The sequence below is a fragment of the Toxotes jaculatrix genome, chromosome 11 (genome assembly GCF_017976425.1).
Source record: "Toxotes jaculatrix isolate fToxJac2 chromosome 11, fToxJac2.pri, whole genome shotgun sequence".
NCBI classification, from domain to species: domain Eukaryota; kingdom Metazoa; phylum Chordata; class Actinopteri; family Toxotidae; genus Toxotes; species Toxotes jaculatrix.
Window position 1 is genome coordinate 12,461,930 of NC_054404.1, and position 25,951 is coordinate 12,487,880.

At 41.3% G+C, this 25,951-nt stretch overlaps 1 protein-coding gene across 1 annotated transcript; it reads right to left on the bottom strand.

Annotated features, from left to right (window-relative positions):
- Positions 1-1,276: 1,276 nt before the first annotated feature.
- Positions 1,277-25,656, bottom strand: loxl4 (lysyl oxidase-like 4). Its single transcript, XM_041050246.1, has 15 exons — positions 25,576-25,656; positions 24,016-24,345; positions 22,827-23,131; positions 22,529-22,743; positions 15,787-15,825; positions 15,300-15,513; positions 15,034-15,211; positions 9,988-10,142; positions 9,732-9,899; positions 9,127-9,289; positions 8,795-9,038; positions 7,592-7,707; positions 7,162-7,298; positions 4,283-4,394; positions 1,277-4,189 (listed from the first exon to the last, which is right to left on the bottom strand). Exons 2-15 carry the CDS (start codon positions 24,323-24,325, stop codon positions 4,119-4,121), a joined length of 2,427 nt encoding a protein of 808 aa, XP_040906180.1. The 5' UTR covers positions 24,326-24,345; positions 25,576-25,656; the 3' UTR covers positions 1,277-4,118.
- Between the last annotated feature and the right edge of the window lie 295 nt (positions 25,657-25,951).

A 25,951-nucleotide genomic window follows, 5' to 3' on the forward strand; every position in this document is an offset into this window, starting at 1 on the left:
CTCCATTGTGAAGCTGTCTGTGGTCCCCATTGGGTCAGGGTGGGGTGGCAATGGGGCCTCCCGAATAAAAACACGTGCTGCAAACAGGAAGTGGGTCTGTAAGGATAAAACGAGACTGCGTGGCCAAGTGTTTATGAATGGAGTTTGATTATATTTCCTCAGCCTCTTTCCCCTCAAATTGCTTTCTTTTTCTTATTCTGATTCATCTTGATAGAGTGATTCACTTTGGAAGTAGGTCCACACATGTCCACGCTGCAAAAGAATGAGCTTTCCTGGAGATGTAATCAAGTTCTGACTTAAGAACTCGTATTCTCTTAAAGCAAGTTCTAGACACTAGTATCTAGTGTCTGCCAGTGTGATGAGATAACTGGAGGTCTTTCCAAGGTAGCGATATGTTTCCAGAGAACTAGTGAAAGCACAAGGAACAAGAAGAATCATCTCTAACTTTCATTTTCAGCAGCTAAAAGGTTGAACACAATGAAAAAAGGAAAGGTTTTAAGACATAATATGAGTCAAGATAATCTGTGAAGGTCACTATGGTTGTTTATAGTATTTTTTATAGTTTATAGTAGAGTGTTTATGGTAATACAGTATGCTGAAAGTGCATGAAAGGATGCTGAGTGTGTGTGAGAACACACCGTGAACCCAGGTGCTCTGCTTTCAAGTATTCCTTTCCTGTTTGCCCTGCAGCTGTTTCATCCCAGCCGGTGACCACTTCACAGCTCCACTGTTTTCTTTCTGGGTGGACTTGTCAGCTGTGATCAAATCAGATTTTTGTTAAGAGTAAATTTCCTTTCCAGACATAGCTGATTACTCCACCCAGGTCTACCAGATTTGATATGCTTGAATTTAGTCATTAGTTCCTGGTCGCTTTTGTGTATTTTTGTTGCAGGAATAGTACGGCAGTTTCTCGGTTCCCATGAGGGGCAGTGTTTGTTAAGGATTAAGTCACAGAAAATCTAACAGCTTGAAAGGGTTATCTTTGGGCAGCCTGGTAATTTTAGAGGTACCTTGTAAAATAAAAGTCCCAGTATTCCACAGGCCTGTTAGCAAGAACCCAGAGTGCCTGAGTAACCAGTTTTGGTCAGATCTCCCTGCAAAATAACTCACATGTATCAGAGCAGGTGGAAGTAAATACAGTAATACATACAATACAGCATCTGCTGTGTTCTTGTGCAGAGAAAACATACATTCTGAGGCACTTTCTCTACAACAGATATTCTGCAGCATCATGCATTAACAGCAAGAAGGAGGCAGGAAGCACAGGACAGCTTAGTATGTGATGAAGTTTTATTGATTCACAGTAATGATGAATGGATTGTGATTTGTTCTTTAACTGAAGTTTGCCTCTGACTCAGCCAGTGTCCACAGTTATCCAAACTTTCCTCAACGAAAAAAACTAAGAAAGCTTATCACCTTCATACCTTAAAGTTTTACCTACAAAATAAACATGTGGGTACAGATTATATTTTGTAAGAGTGCCGACAAAAAAAAAAAAAAAGAAAAAAACAGGTCCTGATCATTTGGTGTTGTTGTGTAGGCATCACAGCTAAAAGCACCCTAAATTACATCACATGAAACATTTGTTTTACTCTTTAGATGAGGTCAAAGTCCCTGAGAGCACAGTTTTCTATGAATATAATTGTTGATAAGGCACCATGAAGTGCACACTCTCAGTGTTTTTAAGACAAAATAAAAGCGCAACTGGCCATGGAAAACAACATCCCAGTGCTATGTCTATAGCAGGGGTGCAAGTACAGTAATATGATGAGTGGTGAATATGAACCAACTTAAACTATGTAATGTCATAGAATTTTAAATAACACACAGAATAGACCATGGTAATATGTCAAGAGGAACTGTACACAAGCACAAAACAAAAAATATTATATCAGCAAACGCTCATTTTAGACTTTAAGTTCTATCTACTAACATTTGTATCAACAGCTTTTAGTAATAGGGCTGACTGTCTGACCAGGTGTGCATGATTATAAAACGTTACTCTAAAAAAAAAACTACAACTCTAAATCCTGTTGGTGAGTCAAACTCATAGAGGCCAGTGAGGAGGAAGACAGTCTGTTAAAGAAGTTAATTAAGTCTACATGAGTCTTTATGAGTGACGTGTCCTTTCCACAATATGTCCTGGAAACTGTCCATTAGACGCCATCTTAACAGGTTTAACCACTAAGACAATAAGCCAAACACATCAAACACATTAATGGGGTAAAAGGACATGATTAACACAAGCTCCATGTTGTAAAGAAAATGGAGTTGCATCATGGTTTGGTGTGGCGCTAAAAAGTTACTTATTCAGCGAAGAAAGAGTAGAAAGATACAGTTTAGGCGGCCAAGCTTTAGTAAAAATAAGGCCACTGTTTACTGTGTTGAAGCGTGAATTGAGGAGTTTATTTTTCTCTCCCAGACAAACATGTTGTTCTCGTTGGGGAGCCGAAAATGCCAGCTTGTGGTCGCTGTATGGCTGCCTACAAAAAGGCAGCTCTGGTAGTAAAAACTGTATGTCTGCATAAGTCTTTCTCTATACTTCATCCCTTTCTATCTTTCTGTCTTACTTTCTCATTCTCTCTTCCAGTCACCGTCTCCCTCCCTAAATCTCTCTGGAGCTCAGAATCTTTCTTGTAGTTCATGTTAAGATGGAAATCCAGATTCTTGCTTTCCGTAACAATTCCATAGTGTTTCTTTATAAAGCACATGCTATAGCCTTAATCCTAACCGTAACCTTAAGTCTAACCCAAACAGACGTAATTAAAAGGCTTTTTATATGCTCTCAAAACTCAGCCTGCCTGCCTACCACAATGCTGTGGTTTTGTCAGCATGGTTTTCCCTCCCATCAGAGAAAAACTGTACAGTTACAGTTGTTTTAATAACTAAAATAAAAAATTAGCAATTATTCATCTGCATCGTGGGAACGTTCTAATATTATGTCCTGTAACTACAGTATGAAATCATTTTTTCTCCTAGGTTAATTATATCAAAAAAACGCAAAATGTTGAGTATTGTTAATTAAATGCTAGCTAACAAACACTTTACTGAGCAAGCTGTGTAAGTGTGAGTTCCATGAATAAATAAAGGTACAGCATAAATAGTACATTGAATATGAAAACTAAACACAAACCTTATATTTCACTTTCTGAAATGTAAAACACACTAAAGTATTTTTTTGAGATAAACACCCTAAAAAGTCAATTTGGCGGCTACTTAAAAAAAACGTGTTGGGGCAAAACTAGAATACTGATGTTTAAAAGATAAAGTGCTTTGTTCCATAAAAATCATTTGATCTCTTCTTACCTATTCTAGACGACAAGCTAAGCTTTGTAGCATGACTACACTTTTCTAAAACAATGATTTTGTTAAAGCCAAAGCAAAGTTAAAATACCAAATTAACTGTAAAAGAGAACTACCCAAAGCGCATTGTACAACGCTGTTCACCTGAAACGTAGTGAGGTTAATATAACAATGTACAGTATTGTTAAAGAGCACCAATGCTGACATAATGTAAAAGCGCAACAGTTGCAAATGATCAAATAAGTAAAGAATTTGGGTAAAATAATGCCAACTGCTACAAGTGCGCTAAATTTGCCTTTTGCAAAAGAAATTACGCAAACTCACAATATTATTTTCTTTTCTCAGATTTTCATATCCTCTAGCGTGGGAATGAGGTTTCCCAACAGTGCCAGCTTCCCCATTGTCTTTGTGATAGATTAGTTATAGTGACTTTCATGCGTATACGTTTTGAATAACTAACTTAAGTTACTAGTAGTCCACATTCACAAAAATCGGTATAGTTTGAAACAATATCCGATATCTTCTTACATAACTAGAGGAAAAAAACATGTTGAGCCATCTGTAACCTGTTCCACTCTTGTCGTCAGTGGCTGTTCGAGTTGAAAATGGAGTCTCTGCAATGGGCGCTGCTGTGTTATGATGCTCTTATGAATATTTTATCCACATCTACCAAGGAGATGAACAGGCACCATTTTGCGTGTTCTCTGTTATTGTGGGTGCTAAGGTCCCCAAGGGCCTAGGGCCATCAACCTCAGCCCACCCTGAGTAGTCTCTGGGCCCCACTGGAAGGCCATCATACTGGGCCCTGGGATGGGCTACACAAAGTTGTTGGTGATTTGCCTCTGGTGCTCAAACAGGTCTTCAGTCTCTGCGCTGTAAGCATCACCTTTAAGGAGAAAAAAGAGCATAGCTATCAATGACAAAGGAGGAGAGAAATTTAGATGAAGTGAGAAAGAGGAAAAGGGTTTTCTGTCCTCACCTGCATGACACCCGTACATGTAAACTCTGTGGCCATCATATTTGCACCGACATCTCATGACATTGTTCATGAAGTCAGACTCGGCCATGTCCATGGAGGGGTTGACTTCCACCTGCAAAAAAGCGGTCATTCAGAACCTCTGCTGACAGTCAGCCCGATTCAGTATCACAAAACCAGGAGGTGTTTCTGACCTTACGATTTGCAGTTATGTATTTCATCAAACATATATAAGGAAACAGGGATAATTTATCACTTTGTTGTTTTTCACTTTCATCGAATACTGTATCTCCAGCTGGCCAGGCTCACGGACAAACAAAGAATGAGTTTACGCACTGAGAAAGCCATTTGAAATAAAGAGCACTTGGATGTAAAATTGTTAGAGGGCCTGTTATTAAACAGCACTCATGGCTGGTATTGTTTTTATAGTCAACCCCTTTCTCATCTATAAAAAGCTGGATGAGTTTTCCATACAGTATTCCCATTTGTACAGATAAATACAGTTCTCTGTCGTGAACATTGGAATGAGTTTCACTTGCTCGCCTACAACTGAGCATATGGATTGAATAACATGTGATGGTAAAACACTGTGTTAGGCAATGCACGGAACATGCTGGTAGATCTTTAAGGAAAGCCCATTGTAAAATATTTTATAACTTGTATGAAAACATGTCACAAAGACACTTCTCGCCACACAAAACATGATAACTGGCTGCATAAGAAGTTATGCAACTTTACAGCTGAGATTCATGGAATGTGGTTATACCACAGTGTACACCCCCCCACCCCGCCTCCTGTAGAGAAAAAATCTGCTCTGCTCCTCACACCATCATAGGTATGCAATAATAAGGACTGAATTAGCCTTAAATTGATGTCTGTTGCAATAGAGTAGTTATGCCTAAGCATGTTTATATGTCTGAAATCGGTCTTATTTTGAGCGCTGCCATACACTGTACTAATAGTCTGTCATTTGAAGAGCAGCTTCATAACTGCTGATACAACCATTCTCTTAATCTAGTCTGGTGATAATACTGAGAAGTCATTTACTCTAATAGCTGCTCTGTAAACTGCTACACCCACTTTAAGTACAGGTTACAAACAGCTACAGGGAGAAAGAACGCAAACTACACTAAAAAAAGGGAGGAAAACTTTAAAAAAAACTTGAATGTACAAAAACTGTCTCTTAATTTTTCAGGGTAAATTACAGTGTTGGACCAGAGTGTATGAGGCCTTTGCAGGGGGCTGGTTCAGTGGCAGAATGTGTTGCTCAGTGAGAAAGTGGCAATAAAAATAAAAACAGGGCAGGAGGAATTCCTTGGTGGCAAATTAGCCGTTCCTAATGGAAGGGGGGACTAGGTGCTGCTTGACTAAAGGGAGGCAATAGTTAATTTGGGTAATAGGCGTTTCATTAGCACCGGGTGGTTCAAGGGTAGGCCTGCTGAATCTATGAGTAAAGCCCAGGATCAGAAAAGTCAGGCATCATCTCTGCTTTACCAGATAAATTAAAGAACACAGTGGAGGCAAGGAGAGCTGCTGTACAGGGTGTGTGTATTTTTCCAGTTCTGCATCCTAGGTGAATAAATGACGCCCTGCTTGGCTTACTTTGTGCTCTCTCTTCTATTTCTTTGCTATTCTCTGCTAAATACCCTGACCTTTTCACCTTCGACAGTTCTTCCAATTTCTGTCTCTTATGTACCTCAGCTCCACTTCTGTCCTGCTCTATCATTCATTCCTTCTTTCCGCCTCCACATTGTCTTGTAGGTATGTACCACTTTATAATTACACCCTGCTCAACTTGCTTAAAATACACCCAGTTGGCACATGTGTTTATATATATATGTGTGTGTCACACCTATTATGAGTAAATTAAATAAATCCATCTGCAATAGAGTTGACAAGCGTAATTACAAAGACTGAGTGTGACCTCTCAGACAAACTGGGTAACAGCAGTAATTATCAGACAGCGAGTTACACTGTAACCAGTCTTCCACAGCTGGGATGTAATTGGCAGCATGCTATGATCTGAGGACTGCTGCATACCATGGTGGGATCTGTCGTCTGAACTGTAAATGGAGGATAATGGGAGATGGAGTCCTTGATGTGTTTTAGTCTAGTAGCCACAATGACTCGACTCATTGACCCAGGTCAAAGTAATAACAGACAGAGGAATGACTGAGGTGATGACTGTGATGAGGGAGGTCGGAAGGATTTACTGAAATAGGAGAAAACCCCAAACAGCCATGAGGAAGTCCACCTTGAGAGCCTATGCTTCTTATTAACTGCACCTTTGGTCTTAAAGGAATAGTTGAACATTTTGGGAAATATGTTCTTTTTTATTTCTTGCTGAGAGTCAGATGTGAAGACTGGTACCAGTCTCATACCTGTAGACTAAAAAAAACTGTAGCCAGCAGCCAATTATCTTAGCTTAGCAGAAACAGTTGGAACAAAGGGAAACAGCTAGCCTAGCTTTGTCCAAAGAAAACTAAATCTACCAACCTGCACCTTTAAGTTCTTTAATTGGCATACTATATCTTCTTTGTTTAACCTGTACAAAAACATAAGTGTAAAGATGTCATGTTGTGGTTTTTATAGGGGGTTATGTTTTCGACTTGCTGTTACTGTGAGGTTGTTAGGCACTCAGTGGAGACTCAAAAAAGCAGCAAGTTTACTGCACCAAGCTAAGAAGATGTCTTTAGTTTGTACTAGGTTAAGCTAACTGGCATATAGAGTCTATCATCTAACTCTTGAAAGAAAGCAAAATAAGAAATAAAAATTCAAACTATTCCTTTAAAGACAAAGATCATGGTATTTAACTAACAATAATGAAAACTGTACCCAAACTGTAAAAGGGGAGAAGTGAGTGAAATGAAATGACTTCTGACCTGAAAGATGTAGTCTCCTGGCCGTATATCTGTCACGTCAATCCACTGACAGTCGATATCGTGGCGATAGGTATCCCAGCACCCCACAGAAATGCCCTGGTCACCCATGTTATAGCAAGAGAACCGCTTCTGGAGTCCTAACGGCACACCAACAACATTATCAATCACAACATCGACGCTCATTTAATGCTTGGCACTCCCTGTTAGTTTTAAGAGCTTCCTGAATTGTGCTAGACTACATGTGAACGCTGCTTTTTCATCCATAATATAACAAGTAAATGGAGAGTGAACAAACAACAACAGCAGCGATCTAATACATTAACCACAGAGTAAAAATCTAAATAGCTGCAGCTGAAATACTGATATTAATTTCCTGTTACTAATGGGAAAGAGTATTTCACTGCGACTCATGAATAGTGGTGAACATTACCATCAGGGCAATACGTGTCCTCCAGACAGAAACTGGCCTTGTGTCCCTCTGCAACCCTCGTGCCATTCAGAGTCAGCAGGTCGTAGTGTGTGAACACCTCAATGCTGTGGTAGTGCCTGGGATGACAGAGGGTAAAGTCCAGGTAAGAGTGTGTGTGTGTGTGTGTGTGTTTGTATGTCTATGAGTGTGTGCATTTACACTAACTGAACACTGGCTCCCTATGGTTTGTAGCCTAATGACCTCACTGCTTGAACACGAGCGTGGGTGTCACCGTAACACCTCTCACAGAAGTTTGTTTTAGCACCAGCTTGCTTGCGCTGTGTACTCATTCTGAGTGAATAGAGCGCTTTGAAACACACATCCGTAGATCTGATGTGTTGTTGTAACAAACTGAGGCGGACCTGACTGTGCGCGGGCCACGCTGTCCTTTGTATTACACCCGACCTGCGGTAACTGGATTGGTTCAACCGTCATTTCCACAGACACGTGCTGCGGTGTGGCTAATGGATCTGGAGAGATGACAGCACTGTTTCAGGCCACCCGTAACTTACTGAGACACATCTCACACAGCCAGTACTGTGGGCTTCAAATGACTCCTTCTTCCCTCATGACGACAGGCCTGAAAGTGCTCTCGTCATCTGACAAGAAGCTAACTTACTGAGGGAGAAAACTGAGAGTAGAGAGTGGAGTAGAGTGTAATGTGTTAAGGGTAGACCTGAGGACAATATGTCATCTATTTACAGCTAACGGACAAAATGCTGCTGAGGCCCAGTGACAGACAAAGGCTCTTATGTCTAATGCCCACGTTGCATGCTATATGCAGACCCCTCGTCAAACCATATGAGTGCTGGCACAGAGATCACACTTCAGCATGTTTTCTTTTCTGGTAGCAATTGAATGCAATTAAATTAAATATAACTCAAATTACTCAACATGGAAGGAGCAAGGTCATTAATGCACGTACAAGCAATTTTGAACCAAGAACAGGTGTTTGCAAGAATATTTTTGACAGCCTCTAAAAACCACAGCTCACCTGTATCCAGGACACTCTAAACCACAGTTTTCCCAAAAACACTTAGAATAACCACAAGGGCAAATGCACCATCCCACATATAGCAAGTATTTAAACAGTACTTTTCATTGCAGCAGCCTACACACCCACGCAATTAAACACCTTCATGGAGTCTTGAGGTGATGCTATACCTGTGACACTGGTGCCATGTCCAGCTCTCTCTTGTAGCTTTGGGTCTGAAATCGGACCGACCCAGGTTCATGATTCGGGAGGAGAAGCGTAGCAGGCGTCGGTGGCCATAAGGCCAGTTCATCCTGGCAGCAGATGAGGAGAGACAGTTCTCCTCATTGGCACAAGTCAGCAGGTGGAGGGGTCGGTCCTCCAGGTAGGCTGTCTCCTGGACCAGCTGGGCATCCAGAACAAGGTCAGGTGCCGCTGAAGCAGGTTGGATTTGAGAGATTAGGTTAGGATTCACAGAACCAGAGGAGAAGATGGGGAACTACAGGAAGATGGTTTGACTTACTGTCTGAACAGCTGACCCCAGCAGCCTTAGTTCCACCTCCACGGGGACAATGGACATGGTTGTTGCGACGACATTGTTGAATTGAAAGCTCTGTGCCCACACAGTGAGTTCCACTGAGAATCACATCCGCTGCATTTGGGTCACCGGTCCAGTACCAGGTCTCCTGTCAAAGGAAGGACATGGAGTCACAAGACATAGAACTCTTGTCAGGTTTTCTATCAGTGACCAGGACCATAGCTCACTGTCCATTGCAGTGAATACAGGCGCTGTGACTATGGATTGGCCTCCATGTGTTGATTTGTTTAAACATCAGTTTGTTTGTTCTTTCATCAATAACTGAGACACTGCTGATGAGATTTTGACAAATCTTGGAGGACTGATGCCTCTGACTACTCTAGTCTGACATTTTCAAAATTATACAAATTAGTTTAGAGGTGGGAGTGCTCCATTGTTTGCTTGATGCCCATCCATCTAGACACTGATGATAAGATATTGATAAAAATTGCTGGTGTACGTTGTGGCATTTTCAAAATTACCCAGGTTAAAGGGCGGCACGATGCTGCCATATTGTCAGTTATGGATATTGTGTTGGTCAGGGGCGTTACCTGATGAGCACTGGCAGCAAAGCCCAGGCCGAGCTGTCTGCATACCACCATGGCCTCGTTGATGCCCCAGTTCTCACTACAGACAGAGCCCCAGCGTTTACGACCCCCAACCTCCATCAACACCTCCACACGGCCTTCTGAAGGGACTCTACCACCAGCAAGCCGCACCTAGAAATCCATCAGATTAAAGAGATTAAATGGGTGATGTGTCATCAGTGAAGCCTGATAGTGACTTGTGATGGTGTAGTTTTCATACCGTGTTCTCTATGCCAGTCTTAGGGACGTTACAGCGTACTGAGGCATCCTGGCTGTGTTTGAATGTCCATGGCTGAACTTCTTGAAAGAAGCACTCTAGGATGGAGTGCTCTGACCCCATACACTGGACGTTGTTCATATGGATCGGTCCTGTACCTGAAGAAGAAGGAGGCGGAGATGTGGTGGATTTAAAGACTATGTTGACAAAAAGAAGGGAGATAGGGAAACCAGCTTAGCATGGACATAACTGAAGAGCAACATTTTTGCACACTGTTTGGGGCCACCCACTGTAGATATAATGGCATTAGCTGACTTTATCACGCAAAGAAGCACACACACACACATACAAGTGAGGCTCCAGATTGCCTTCATGTGAAAGAGCTTTTTCTACTTCTGCGTCAATCCAACAATGAAAAGTTCCTATCTGTCATGACAAAATGCTCCTGCAAGCCAAGCAGCAGCACCACCAACATCTACTTTGGGCATCTGTCACACCTCATTACCACCATTCTGTTGCTTTTGGCTCAACAACAACAACAGCACTGTGTGTAGTCCACCACCCTGGGAGAGCAAATAAGGCCACATCTCTGCCAACAAAATAAAAGACTTTCACTAGTATTTGTTAGTTGTTTAAATCCAAATAATCTCTAAACAGCGATGCAAAAGATGAAAAAAAAAAGTTAAGATTTACTGAAAGCAAACAGCTTTTGCCACAATGATGACGATATATGAAAACACAGAACAAACTATGGCTTCAGTGTTTTCTTAAAACAAAAGGCACAAACTGCAAAGTTGGAAATTTGATAGTATTGAAATAAATCCAACCTAAACCACAGAAACCGGGGCAAAGAGAGAAAAACCAACAAAGAAGGGTGAAAAGGAAGATGACTGAAATGGTAGGGACCAGACTGCAGCCTAACCCAATCTGTCTCTGTGTTGGTTTTGGTAGATTGTAGGCCTGCTCCCATACTGGTCACCATGCGTGGGTTCATAAGTATGAAAAAGACACATCTAAACCACTTCCGCCTCTATCTGCATGGTAAAGGCCACAAACTAGATCCAAACTCCCACTGTTTAAGTTATCAAGACAAACGTGGGGCCCACTTGAGAGATGCTCAAAATGAGCAGTGACACTCTGTATTTAAACCTTAGTTTGGTAAATCCACGAAAGCCTGAAATAAATTCCATGTAACTGGCCACACACACTTTATGTACACACAAGTCATTCAGGGAGTGTTAGTCCCTTATGTATGTATGTATAGTACACTATGTGTATATGTGCTTCACGGGCTAAATTGCACAGTACAATAACAATGTTGGTCAAGAAAGGAAATAGAAACATTGTCCCTGTAATTTAACACACTGATGGTGATGATAAATGTAATGATGATGGGAGCTAGAGCGCTGGCAGATGTAGCCTGAACAGAGTGTGGAATATTTTCTTCCCTTAGATTCTCCCTGACATCGATTTCCCAAATGATTAAGGATTAAACTCCAGCTATGTTAGCAATAGTGAGGCATAGTGTAAATATGGCATCGTAAATGTATTATTTACAAGACATAGGTTGAGCTTGATTGCCATATAATTAGAATTGGCAGATGGCACAGGTCATTTGGACAGATTAGAAATTTCATTTCAGGAAATGAAACGGGGTAGCATGGGTCACATTCTTGTTGAGAATAGCACAAATAGTTAGGTTAGTGGTTACAAGGGAAACCCTGTTCTTTTTCCTGTCTGAAATTACACTCCGTTTTAGGCACATTAATGCAGTGTGTGTAGTGTTTTTCTTTCCATGGCACGTCTCTTTCTATGCCTCTAACAAAAACATTGTGCCATTGGATAGATCTGTTTCTTAGCCAAGTGCTAAATCATGTAAGTTTGTAAATAGATGTGCCTGCCTGTGGGTTTTTTGGATGGTAAAAGCAAACCAGATCAAAAAGATTATTTTCTTTGTCAACAGGATTTCAAAGCTGGTTAACAATTTGTAAGCTGACACAGGAAAGTGTAAATGTGCAACAGATCTGATCAGTGAGACCATTTGAAGCCAGAGTCTCTGACGGCCAGTCTACCACCCTCTCCAGACAAACAGCCAGTTCACCACAAACTTTCACATTATCACATATGCTTATCATAAATAATCCAGTGTTTTCGTGTAGGGTCCCGTTGCTACAGATGGCTGGCTGAAAGATTTGACAGAAATCAAGAGTTTTTTTTCCTCATGTGCTGACAGCTAGTAAACGTAGCCGAGCAGAATGCACTGTGATGTGAGGTGTGTTGATGTGTTTTGAGATCTAATGATTTTAAAGGAAAGTTAACTGTATGCACAAGTTAAACATTTGTACAAAGCTACATTTTAAACAATTCACTCTTTCAGAATGTCTTTCTCAGTGAGGCTTTTTTTCCATCAAAGAGTCTAATTTAGGCCTTTTCCAGCAACGTATAGGCCTGTGTTTATGTGGCCTTCGAGCACATGGAAAATTATATGTCCCAGTAAAATGTCGAACACACTCGTGTTATAGAAAGGAAGCTGTGAGAGGACTTTGAAGTCCAATCATCCTGCAATGGCAGTGTATATGTAAGTGAAAGGCAGATACAGACAGAAAGGGAGGGTACTGTACTGTGTGTGTGCATGCACGTGTGTGTGAGAGAAAAGAGAGTATGTACGTATATGTATGCAAAGTGTGTTAAGACCCTATTTTAATAGTGCAAGTGCAACAACAAATTCAAAGCGGTAGGTCTTGGGCACACAGACTGTGTGGGCGTCTCCAGGTGCACCTGCTATTTTGGTTCTTGTATATGCAGCAGCAGCACATAGTGCAAACGGGCTGGGTGAAGGTAGACACTGATCACAGGGTGTGGTTATTAATGCTCCCTGTAATAATTAGTACGATGATGACAGAAGTAAATAATCAAATAGCTAAGTAATGCAGTGTATACAGTTGCATCAATCAGAAACCTTTTGAGTCATAATTCTACAGTATTTCACATTGTAAATGGTTATATCATATGTTGAAATGTAACACATTAGAACATGCACAGCTGATTTAAAAAAAAATAAAAAAAGCATTGGCACCCCCCAGTGATGTGTACTCTCCCCACTGTCCTTCTCCCTCGACACCAACAACAACTGCAATGTATATATCACAAGTCAGGAAACGGGCAGAAAAAAAATCACTGCAGACCCATCACATCCTGGAAACAACCTTTTCCAATCCCCCCACTGGTTGGTGCTACAGAACACTGTTTGCCAATACTGACGTTAAATCAGTCAGGAACCATCCCTGAAGTAACCCTGTAGCATCAAAACATCTACTGTAACTACAAATTATAAATAATATTAACAGATTTAAATACATATTGTCAAGCACATTGTATGTAAACCTCTTACATTACCCATTCAATATTTATTCCAGCACTCTTTGCAGTCTGCACCCTTGTACTGTTGTGTCCCTGTTTATGATTTATAAACAGTTTGACTTGTATAACGACATTGTCTGTTGTTATCCATTGCTGCATCTATTTTTTACACCTTCTTTCAAGTACATAATAGTTAAATGTTTATATGTATTTGTCTTTGTTTGGCTTTGCTGTTAGTTAATAGCTTCATATATATTTATATCCATCTTCTGAAAGTTGTCCTTTTAATTACGTTTATACACAGACAGCAATGAAAAACCGAATTTGAATATCTTGTAATATGTACACACTTGGCAAGTAAGGATGTTGGATAGGAGGCAATGATGCACAGGGTTAATGAATTCTGTTAATCCAATGGCTCTCACGTAAACAGGCAGAATAGTGAGTTACAGCCGACCAGTCTGATGTGTGTGAGTGAATCACCAACTCAGGAGGCATGGTATAGGAAACCTGCATTTCCAGATGTGAGACAGGAGTAATGTGAGATAAAAGTGGAGGGTAACCCTGCCATTTGTTAAACCAAACTCCAGCTGCAGAGCCACATCTTAATGTTATAATTCTGAGACTGATTTTATTACATACATACATGCACACACACACAGTTAAATCTGGCAAAACCTATTCTAGGTAGAAAATTGAAAGCTTTTTGGCTCCTCTCCTAACAATTATACCGCTTTGACAATTACGCCACCTCTGACTCACACTGCTGGAACCATGATCAACCTGAACCCTGATCCAGTGACTAAAGGTGCTGACTGAAACCAGATGAAAAGGGGTGTGAAGCCAGGAGCAATATAAGTCCCCTTAGAGGAGCCAGCTAAAGTAGATTTTAGTTCTGTTAGACTCATCAAAACGAGAAGAAGCATAAACGACATCATCTACAGAAAACCCAAATTTAAGAGGTTGAAAGGTAAAAGGGACTAATCCAACACACACGCACACAAATATCTTATGTATGATCAACTGAACAGCTAAACCAGCAGACTGTCCTCCCACATTTCATCTTGATCAGCATGATTAGAGACTGCACCCTAGCCTGAGGCATGGGGAAGCCGTTCTCACATCTTGTAAGGGTGGGGACACCACTGGCGCAGCTGGATACTGACTGAACCTGTGCGACACCAAAGCTTGAAATTTGAAATCGAAGAAAAAAGCCCACAGCACTCAGTGAGTGAATGAAAAGCTTGCTTGAAGCTAGCAAGATTATGTCTGTGGCTTCAGTCACCAAATACCAAACCACCATGTAAACCACCATGGCTTATAGTATTACACTTTGTGTGTAAGTGTGTATGTGTGCACATGTGCTCAGTGTTTGTGCAGCTGGTAGCCCTGGCACAGGACTCATGTAATCACAGTGGGAGATACTGCAGTCAACACATTTTCAGCGTCACGAGGTAACATACACAGAGAGACAGACAAACACACGTGTCCATACATTATCTGATCAGTCAGGGCAGACAGGTGTGGCATCTGAGATAAGCAAAAGACTGAAAAAGTCTCCCTGTCTTCTCTGGAATACCATGATGCAAGATAAACACACTCAAACATCCAAATTGCAGACTAAAAACAACCAGATTAAATGTGGAGTTTTTCAGGACTTCCAGCCTAACTTGTGTCTCTGTCTCTCACCTTGACCCATAAAGGCTCCTTGCAGGGCATCCTTGGCAGTACCAAAGCCCAGTTCTCTGCACACCACACTGGCTGCAGTGCGATCCCACATATGGTCTACAATGGTCCCCCATTTACCATCTCGGAGCACCTCCACACGACCCTCACCCAGCCTGGGGCCTGCCTTCAGACGCACGGGCTGTACAGGGCAAAGGAAACATAACTTAGCTTATTCTTGTGTACAGTTTTTAAACACACTGTATTGTGTTGTGCTTCGTTAATCTTACCACAACTGGATAAGGGGCCTGGGGTCTTCCTGAGGAGATGCGAGCAAACTGGGGTCCTGGTACACACTTGACTACTGCATGTCTCCCGTTCTTACAAGGGGTGGGACTACGGGGGATTGACAGCTGAGCATGACACTCTGACAGAGTGTTCTCAGTGCCCAGACAGTGAACTTTTTCCACCCAGAATCCCTTCTTCTTTGCCATGAGGCTCAATCTGGAAAAAAGAAAAAACATGTTTTTGGAACTATATACTTAAATCAACTTACAGCTAAATTTTAAAGTACTTAGAGTTTAATTGTTTCCATCAGATTTGACTGTGCTGGCAACCACACAACTTTCATCACATTTTGATTCAAATGTTGCTAAACTCAAATATGAATGAGAAAATAGGTTTTCAAGACCTTTAAATAAAGTTTAACTTGTTACGTTGGCCAGTACCTCACACAGTTGTAAAATGGTCAAATATGACTAAGAAACATTTTATTACCTTGTTGATGGATCTACAACCTTGGTATCCCATATTTTCCTGTAAGAGAATGAAGGAACAGAGATGGATGTTAGCTCTATCAGATCCGTGTACCAACACACACACACACACACACAAATCACTCTGTGAGGTGACCTGGGTGAACAATTTCTCATGCAAAGAGGTAGTGACTGTAAAATATACTGTCACATCTGCTTTGTTTTATATGTAACATGGCCAGAGGGACAAATTTCTGTCACAGCAAATAGTAGCACAAGCACGTACACACTCACTGGGGTAGTTGGTTGATGACTTAAAATAAGTTACAGCTCAGATGCTGACTTTATCAAAAAAATTGAATCATACAGCCCCAAATAAAACTTCTGTATATAAAACCAGAATGAGCTGTGCATGTGGTTTTGTGGTGTGTGTAAAGTTAGGTACATTCAGTGATGGTGATGACTGGTATAGTTTAAGGAAGAATGAAAGGCTCTTGTTTTGTTTTAACAACTTTCTGTCTCTCTTTCTCGCTTTTAGGTGCAGCAGAATATATTTCCATCTGGAATGTGGGCTGCTTGCCATTCACTGTTTACGTTTAAAGTAAGTGGCCAGTGTATCATATGTTCCTGATCTAAAAGGCAACAGTACTTCCTGTACCCACCAACATAAGGATGAGTGTTCAACAGGAATGTGCTGGGTAATTTTATCCAAATTACCCACTTTTAGATTACGTTTACTAACAAGACCCTTTGAATATAAGACTTTTGCATTGCTGCAATATAACAGAGATTTGTACATAACTACAGGATGTAAGAACTATAAAAGCGTAAAAAAAAACAACCACAAGATATTTTGAACTATGTCGTTAACCTCCAAAGCCACTCACAGTCCAACAAAATCACAACATTCAACATCAGTGATGTACAACATTTCTGGGAAAACAGGGTTTGACCAAGCACGGTATACAAACAAAAACTCTGGCTGGCACAACAGTGCACTGCATGTCTGAGAAATGCCAGAACTAAGTACACATTTATGCACCAAGTAGTCTGGCTGACTCGGGAGAGTGATGGAGAGGAAAGCCTTCTGTTCTCTTGGCAGGCACGCAGCACAGATGTGCCACACAGACCATGCCAAGGCATCCTCAAACCACTGCAAAGTGCATGCACCATCACAGACATTCACTTCAATTACATCAAAACACTCAAGATATACACACGCTACAGCACACATCCTTGTTTTGCTATCTTTGTGAGGACAATCTTTGACATAATGCATTCCCTAGCTCCTTACTGTAACCTTAACCATCGCAACTAAATGCCTAACCTCAACCCTTAGCCTAACCCTAACCTAAACTTGATTTTAACCCTAACCCTAAGACCAAATCTTAACCCTCAAAGAGACCTTTAAAATTCCGAGGACCAGCCAAAATGCCCTCAGAAGGCTGGACATGTACACACACACCCACACACATCTTTTTAAGTTTAATTTCTATGGGCATCACAGGTGTGGGATACTCAAATAGTTTTCAGGCTTTTTTTGGCTACAGTCACAAAATGTTCATTAAAACATACTCCATGTATGAAAGCACAGGCGGGTCAATATTTGTATTTCTGACATGACCTCTGTACATTCCGTAAAGTTAAGGCAGGAAACATTAAAAACAAACTGATCCTCAGTCTTTGAATCAAGGGAAGCCTTGTCATTGACATGATGTTATGTCGATGGTAGTGTGAAGTCATGGGCTGCTGACTGTACACTTTCCAAAGTCACGTAACAACTTGTTTCCTGATGCTGTGAGTAGTCTGTGGGCCAGAAGAGACCTCTCATCCAAAATATTAGTATTTGGCAAGGAAAAACAGCTTTTCAAAATGAGTATACTTTAATTTCAGCAATCATTTAGCAAATAGAGGTGTTAAAATTACAGATGCTATTTCAGAATCATACTCTTCAAATGGACTTAAGGTCATTTCTCAGGCCCATTTAAAACACGAATACACCTCCGCAGCTCATTGAAGTGTTTAAGTTATCTGTAAATGAAATCTCAAGAGCTTAAACAGCTTTGCCTGCTTCCTTTCAAAGCTATATCAAACATCTGACTTGATGAGACAGAAAAATCCCATAATTTTAAATCACGTGCATGGCTCTAAATAGAGCTGTGTGCAAAGTCACGAGACCTGTTTTAAATTGCGACTGACACACTGTATAGGATTTAACACTTTATTCTTTACAGTGTCTTGAATTGCACTTGTAAAATATCTTAAATGTGTCTACCATGTGGCTCATGGGGGACAGACAGTGAGAAGCATGCACACAGACACACACACATTTTCCCATAAGGCAAACATGTCTGTGACTTGTTTGTGACCTCACCACAGACCAATCAGCTAACCATTTTCCCTCTTCAGAAACCAACAGGACTACTACACAGGCTATAAATGATACTGTACCTTCAGGTCTTTCATTTGACTGAATTACAGCACTGTTTGTTAATGCTGAACTTCATTCGGGGACAATAAAATACATAAATGTTACTTTGTTAATATATAAAATCCATTAATTAGACATGAGGTCTTTCTTTTTGTTATGAAGAGCATAACTAATACCATGTAAGAGCATGTAATTGTAGCATGAGTCAAATGGGAGGCTGTCTGTTCATTGCTCAGAATTAGTTTGTTTTCCACCTTCATAGCATTCATCAGCCTTGCTTAACCAAACAGTGTATCCAGTAGTTGTTGTGGAGCCAAGCGAACAGAGGCTAATGATAGGGAGTCCCACCCGCCTGTTAAAAGACAAGCATTACACCACTGTTTGGGTTTTATCACACTCACACTACTTGCTGGTGTTATTTCTAGGTCTTCTTGTTTTAATGTTAAAAGCAAAATCGCTGTATTTTTTTTTTAAAGGCTTGAAAAAGTCTCTTAAAAATCACTAATACAAAAATCATGGAGCAAGTCAGATTTTAAATACAATTTGCATTGCAAACCCTTTGCTAACCCTTATTATGTCAGCATTTTATTAGCATTTTCTCTCATTTGCACTGCCAGAGGCATATTCTGAGCTGTTCTTGCCACAGGGAGACCTTGTTCACTGTAAACGGCAGTGAACAGTACCTTCTTGCAGCAGAAAACACAACAATTTATTGCTATAAAAATTGGCAAAAAAAACATAGTATTTCTTATATAGAGCATACTGAGGCCAGTATGAAATATTAAAAAAAAAAATTAACTTTGAGTATCTATGAAAATTAACTCACATGTCAAATAGCTGCTAAATATTTGCATGCAGACCAGAGTGCCCTGATAAAAATCACCATGCTTCAACTCAGTTTTTAAAGCTGGCTTCCACAGTCTGCTCCAAACCACAAAAATAGCCACTGGCATGCACACAGAAATTAAAAGATGGGAAAATAAATTAGAGAGGAGGTCATTGAGGAAGATCACACAGACATCAGACAGGAAAACCAGACTTGGTCACACAAAATGTCACCCAAAAGCCTGGAAATGATACCCTCATCATAAGAAAATTTCAGCTGAAACATAATTAAACATAAAATGCCGGTTAAGTCCCCAAATCACTACGGTGACAGAGGAAGACAGACAGCTGCTGACACAGCGGGCTGCGCTGCAAAGTGCAGCTGTAATTGGACATATTTCACACGAGCAAGCGAAAATCTGGCTTGTCTGACTGCTGCTCTTGTTCTTTCTCTCCATCTCCTCTTTCTCTTCTTATCCTCTTCCTCCTCATACGCTAACTCTGTCTTACTCTCTCTCACACACACAGCTATAATTGGGGGTGTTTTTTCACTCTCAGCAGAAACCCCGGAGAGCCTTGGTCCTGACCAACCTGTAATTACAGCATCTTCAGAGTCTCATCCAAGAGACACAGGGAGCCGAGAGACATGGCATGGTCTGGGATTTCTAAGAATGGACTGAGAGACTTGGAGCACGGTGGAGAAACAGGGGGGTGTGTCACTGGCTAAATTTGGTCAAACCATGCAATACAATCCTAAGCTGTTTTGGCAAACAGTGAAGTGGAAGATGTTACATGACAACTGAACGTTATATTTTCTCAAACTCAATTGAAGTCCAGGCTGGAGTAAAATTGACTGTTTTTCAAATAGTCTTGTTAGTTGTTAATGTTAGTTGTATATAAACAACCTTTTAACTATGCAACAGCACAGATAAGGTTCCATCCTGATTTTAGAAACCAAATGCTGTAAAACAACTAGAGTATATCACTGGCAGTTAGGATGTTGCGACATGTGTACACCTTGAACCACTTTTAAGTCAAAAACATGTAGTGAGAGAGAACAAATATGCATCTGTTGAGATAGAAAACAGGTACAGATTTGGAAACAAACACACCATCGTGGTTCAGACCAGTATAGCAGCTGAGCCTTCAGAAAAACACCAGGTCATACCCAGGACAGGCAAACCAAGATGTATCAAGTCACAACCGCTTCCATGCCAAAGCCTTATAATTTACACACACACAATAAAAAAAACATGATGGCATATGTTTGCCCAAACTTTTCACTGTACATTTAGAAGCAGATATGTTGAATAAATAACATTATCCACTTTGTTGAGGCTTAGGTCAGAGACTAAAAGAGCAGGAGGAGTGCTACTGTTTAAGTTTCTTTTCCTTGACCTTAGAGATTTAAAAACAACATCCTGAAACAGCCAGTGAGCAGCTTCCCTGCAGGCTTCACTTCAAGCCCTTCAAGCTACAGCAGCCCTGTCCTCGGCCATATCTCTCTTCTTGGTGAGCAGCCAAATCTCTTATGTTACAGCCATTCAAATCTACCCATCTAATTCCTTACTCAACCATTACTTGTACTTCTCATCTCCTGTTCTTTGCATTAAATGTTGAATCTGTACTGCAACAGAAAATCAAAGTGAGGCATGAAAAGCATCACACCTGCAATTGCACTAATAAATGATCCTGTACAGACCGTGTACAGAGTCAGGCCAGGCTGTTCAACGACAGCTCATTCTGGGGACCTTTTATTACTGAAGATATGATGCCTGATGATGCCCTCCTCCAACAATAGAATCCAGTTATAGCTTCACTGTGTTCCCAATAACAGAGTTCAACGGAGATAGCTTAATTCAAGGGCAATGCAGAAATACGTGAGTGAGTGAGCTCCAATAAGGGCAGTTTGTAAAGTCAATAAAAAGTTAGAAAAGTCTATAAAACAAATAAGTTACCCCCTCAACAGTTACAGCCTTTCAGTAGCACAAGGAATCCAGCACCTACAGTACAGAGCAGATGTTGCGGTCTGTCGCCAGTTGAGTCAGAATAACTCCAGCCAAGAGAGGAAAGGGATAGCTGAACTGTGAATCACCTAGAGCCAGCAGCTCTCCAGAAGCAAGATCCAACTGGGCCTCCCTTACACTGAGGACAGCCAATGGCCTAACACTATTCATTCTTATAATAGCGATGGAGTAATTCTCTGCTAATGTGTGGTCCTTCTGTGGTTTAAGAGCAGAACCTTCCCAAAAACCACTGTCAGTGTTTTTTGTTTTTTTTTTTTTGTAGGAGGAGAGGAACTGTAGATCTATGTCAAAGGGGTAAAAGGAGACACCCAAATGCAATGCGTTTTAGCATATGTATCATTCGAACAGTGCACGAGTGTATGTATGTGTGTATGCTGTAGCAGGGTATCGAATCGCAACACTTTTAAAAACAAAAAGTTTGACAATTTGAACAATACTTTTATTTGGTGTCTTGTCAAGAGTTAGATGAAAAGAGTGACACTACATAAGCTGGTTAGCTTAGCTTAGCTTAGCTTAGCAGTGATACTGAGTAAGTATCTCTTGCAGTAGCCACCAAAATGTGTCTGTGGCACTGAGTCATCAAAAGCAAAGAAACTGGGAATTGAATGCTGGTGTTTCTTGTTTACTTATACTTTACTAAGTTATTCCCTGATTTTAATCAAAATTAAAGACAAAACTAAACAAGTATTGAAAGAAAATATTGAAATATATTGAAGTATTGTTTTGGTACTAGAACCAAGTACTGTATAGTCAACAGTTTAAAAAAAAACACAATGGCAGCCTGTCAAACACACTGTTGGATTAAATGTGAAGAGATGCATGGCTGACTCGAGCCTGCAGAGGCTGCCCTGCCATTAAGACCAGTAGCTTCGCAAAGATCCTCATCCCACTTTCCAATAGCTCTGTCGTACACATGGTATCGATGGGACAGTTAAAGTACAATCAGCAGTGATATTACACCTTGGCATGGGAATCTAAAAGTTAAAGTGGGGCTGTTTGTCTGAGACCTGCAAGCTCAAGATACCATCAGAGAGACACAGGGAGTGTGTGAGAGAGAGAGAGAGAGAGAGAGAGAGAGAGAGAGAGAGAGAGGCAATGAGGTTAGCAGAGGTGATTTGCCTAGAGAGAGGTGTAGAGAAAGGGCAGTAGAGAGGGGACAGGGATCCCTTTATCATCATTCTGAGGCTGAGAAAGGGGGGGTGGGTGGGGGAGTAAAGAGGGACAAGGGGTAGAAGTAGCTGGGGGAGGAAGATAAGGCCAGTGAAAGGCTTTTATTCAAAGTGGCTCTAAAAGGGATGCCACTGTTGTTGTTTTTTTTATTCTTCAGGATGTGTTTTTATTCAACAGTGGGATGAATGGGATAGCATGCTGCCATTGTGAACTGCAGTCAACAGCCAAGTGTTTTGTAATCTCATAACTTTAGTTCAGAAAGGTAAATTGTGTTGTTCTCAGTGGAGTTGGAGGGAGAGATTCATACTCACTTGTATGTTTTAACATTGTGTTGAGTAGCCTCTGGAAAGCCGAGCATCCCGCACACGACCCGGCTGCTGTTGAGACTCCAACCCAGGTCACAAACCTGCCTCCATCTCCCAGCATGCTTCACCTCCACCACGCCCTCTGTGATCAGGTTCTTCCTCTTGGTAGCCATGAGGATGGGACGAAGACGAACCTCCTCGATTCGCACCTTACTGTGACCCTTGGGTAAGACACACATCACACCTACTGTTACATGTCTTTCTAAGAAAAACATAGATGCGTATCAGAAATAAACTGCTGTACCTGGTAGTGGTGGTGGTGCCTTTGTAACCTGGGGATCTCATGTGGATGTCCGTTTCCATGGTAACCATATCCTGGGTGCCTGCTAGTGGCCACAAGTCCTTGCCACTGAGGTGCGGGGCTGCCATTGGGCCTGAAGGCTGTGGTGTGACCTCTACTGGCTGTCAGATCCAGCCTACGCTCAGGGGTGCACACCACCCCCAAGTCTTCAGAGTGTTTACAGTCATTCACCCCCCAGCCGTTGTGTTTGCAGTCCTTCAGGGACTTCTCTGTACCTTCACAGCGTACATTATCCATCCATATTGGGCCTTGTGAAAGGATAAACAATTCATTATTTCATTCATAGTGATTTTCATTGATTGTTCAATAGACAGACCGGGAAAAGCATCTATGCAAGGGCCCGAATCAGTTCCTAAACACCTAACACTTGACTTTTACTGGCACGCTGATTTAAGGTTGCACCTTAGCGGCGTGTTTAGCGGTAGATACACAGTATTTTACAAGGCAGGGTGCTGTAGATCCTGCTCCTTGAATCCATTCAACCTTCTCTTTAATTTGGATTTAAAAGCAGCAGTAAAGAATGTCCATAAACCACAGCAAGTGTTGCACAACTCTGGCAAGTGAATGCTGTCATTATTCTAAAACAAATGCCCTATTTCGGCCCATATATTTGCTCTGCCAGCCTGCCAGGCGACCTTAACAAGATGTAGACTCCAATCCCACAACAAGTTATCTTTGTCACTTTATGATGGTACTTATTTTGGATGTCTTAATTGGTGGTCTTTTCATGAAGCCATACACTTAATGAGTTGTGGGGAAAGCACACTGTAGCTTTGGAAGTTTTGGAGGAGATAGGTTGGGATAAAATGGTCCAGTATGGATGCCTTGCCTTGACTTGTCATGGCAGGAAAAGCACAGGAGTAATTAATACTATTAAGATGGCTCTGTTACAGTTCAGTGTATCAGTAGGCCTTGTCAGTGAGCCAGCATGAACAGTAGCAGGACTCTCAAACAAGTAAAGCTAAATGGACTGCAGCCCAATTACAATGGGTTTCCTGGTTTCATGTTTCTTTTATCACTCACATCAAATCAGTTTGGCTTTGGCCTACTAGAGGAAGGTAACTTTTGTCCTTTATAAAATAATATTTCTGGACAGCAAATGTGGCTAAATTGTAATTTCAAGTGTTCTCACCCTGTCCTTCTCCATACTTTGCGCTGTGTGCCCAGGTTATGCCACCCTGGAAACCCAGCTCTCGGCACACCACATTGGCCAGTTTGATGTTCACTTCATCGTCGCAGACGGTGCCCCAGGTGTTGTTATGCAGCACCTCCAGGCGCCCTTCGTGCGGCTCTCGCGCAAAGTTGCCCGCCAAACGCACCTTGGCGGCAGGCGCGCGAGCCGACCTGCGCTGAGATGATGTGGTCCGCCGAGGTTCGGCACGAGCGGGAGAGCAGAGGGACAGCAGGAGGAGGAGGAAGCTGAAGCAGAGTATGCGGGCCATCGTGACGGAGAGGAGGGGGCCTACAGGTAAAGGTTGAAACAGTCCGTGATTCAATTTGTTCTACTTTTGTTCAAATTAGACACTGTTGCACGCTATTCTATTCATTTATGTTAAACTGAACAGCAGACTCATTTAACTGGCTTGTCAGTCATGCGTTTAAAGCTACAGGCTAATTTCCCTGTAATGAAAAACATCAATTTAAGATGCCACCCTGTGACTAAAACTACCCTGCATAAAGACTGAGTAATTTATTTCAACCCCAGTCAGGCAGACAGACAGACAGACAGCAGGGAGCCTGAGAGGCCTGGTTAAACGGACCAACGGTGACATCCTCTGGAGAAAATAAATTCAGGTAGTCTACTCAGTGGCAGAATACAAACACCCTCATGCTGTTTACTGTTATCAAGAAACGAGTGGTGTGCTGAGACAGTTACCATTGCGCTGGAAACTCAGGCTATCTGCTGACAATCAGATAGACAGACAGAGATACACGACTTGTTTTGCCATCTCACATTTGATTTTAGTCACTGCTGCAGCATAAATCTTGCAGTGATGCAATGGAAGCCAAAACGCATAAAATGAATAGTTTTTTTTCCTCTCATGTCAAACACAGGCATATAATTAGAGACACACCATCGCACGTTTGTATTGCAGTAAACATCCCCCAAGGATAACTAACCAGACAGAAACATGAGGCAGGTTTTAACTGGAGGTTAACAAGTGTCATAGCCAAACACGACAGGCAGTGGTGGAGACAGACACCGATACACTATATCACTGTAGGCCACAAGACAACACTGAGCGCAAAATGCACAAAATCTCTCTCTTCTGCTGTGATGATAAAATTATAAAGGAAAAAAAAACAAGCAAAAAGTCTTTGCGGAGTAAAACTCAGTAAATCACACAGAGGAAAATGTAGCTTCTAAAGCCTTATACTTTATATCTGTTACTGCTTGATTCAGTGTAAAAACAAAATTTAAAAACAAATATTTCCTCTAAATCTTTGAACTTTGACAGTATTACAGCTGTTCTTTTTTTTAAAATTAATCTAACTGAAGTGAAGAATCAGGAGAAAAGCCTGTGCTTGAATCTAAACCCTTTAAAACACCTGCCACACCTGCACACACAAGTGTATTTAAAAAAAACCCAATAAATTAAAGTAATTGTTAAATGAAGTGGAAATAATATTATAATTATTCTTTATCAGAAAAAAAATGTAAAAAGACAAGGTAAGGTGAAAGTTCACTCACCTGGCAGACAGCAAATGTTTGCAGTGGTGGACGTCACTGCCTAGGGGAGAGTGACTGAGTGAAGGAGTGTGCCTACTAAATGCTCTCCTTAGTCAATCCTCCCTTCTTCCCTCCTTCTCCCTATATCCCTCCCTGCCTGCCTCCATCCCTCCCTCCCTCCCTCCCTCCCTCCCTCCTCCTGGGCTCTCTTTGCCTCTTGGTCTCCTTTGCTCATACATAAGTATTGACTCAATTCACGTGCTAAAATGTAAAGCTGCTTTATGAGATAATATTCCAACAATGTTGCTATAAAATGTAAAAACATCAAAGTAGTAGGAGGAGGTTCCCTACACTGAGGGGAGATTTGTTGTTTTAACTTATTCTGTTTCTTTCTTAG

What these genes read in the sequence shown, in the direction of transcription:
- loxl4 (XM_041050246.1), bottom strand. Translation starts at nt 24,325, where the DNA reads ATGGCCCGCATACTCTGCTTCAGCTTCCTCCTCCTCCTGCTGTCCCTC. An exon ending in AAAGTATGGAGAAGGACAGG is followed by an intron (nt 23,132 to 24,015) that starts GTGAGAACACTT and finishes TCCTTTCACAAG; the next exon opens with GCCCAATATGGATGGATAAT. An exon ending in GGCACCACCACCACTACCAG is followed by an intron (nt 22,744 to 22,826) that starts GTACAGCAGTTT and finishes GTCTTACCCAAG; the next exon opens with GGTCACAGTAAGGTGCGAAT.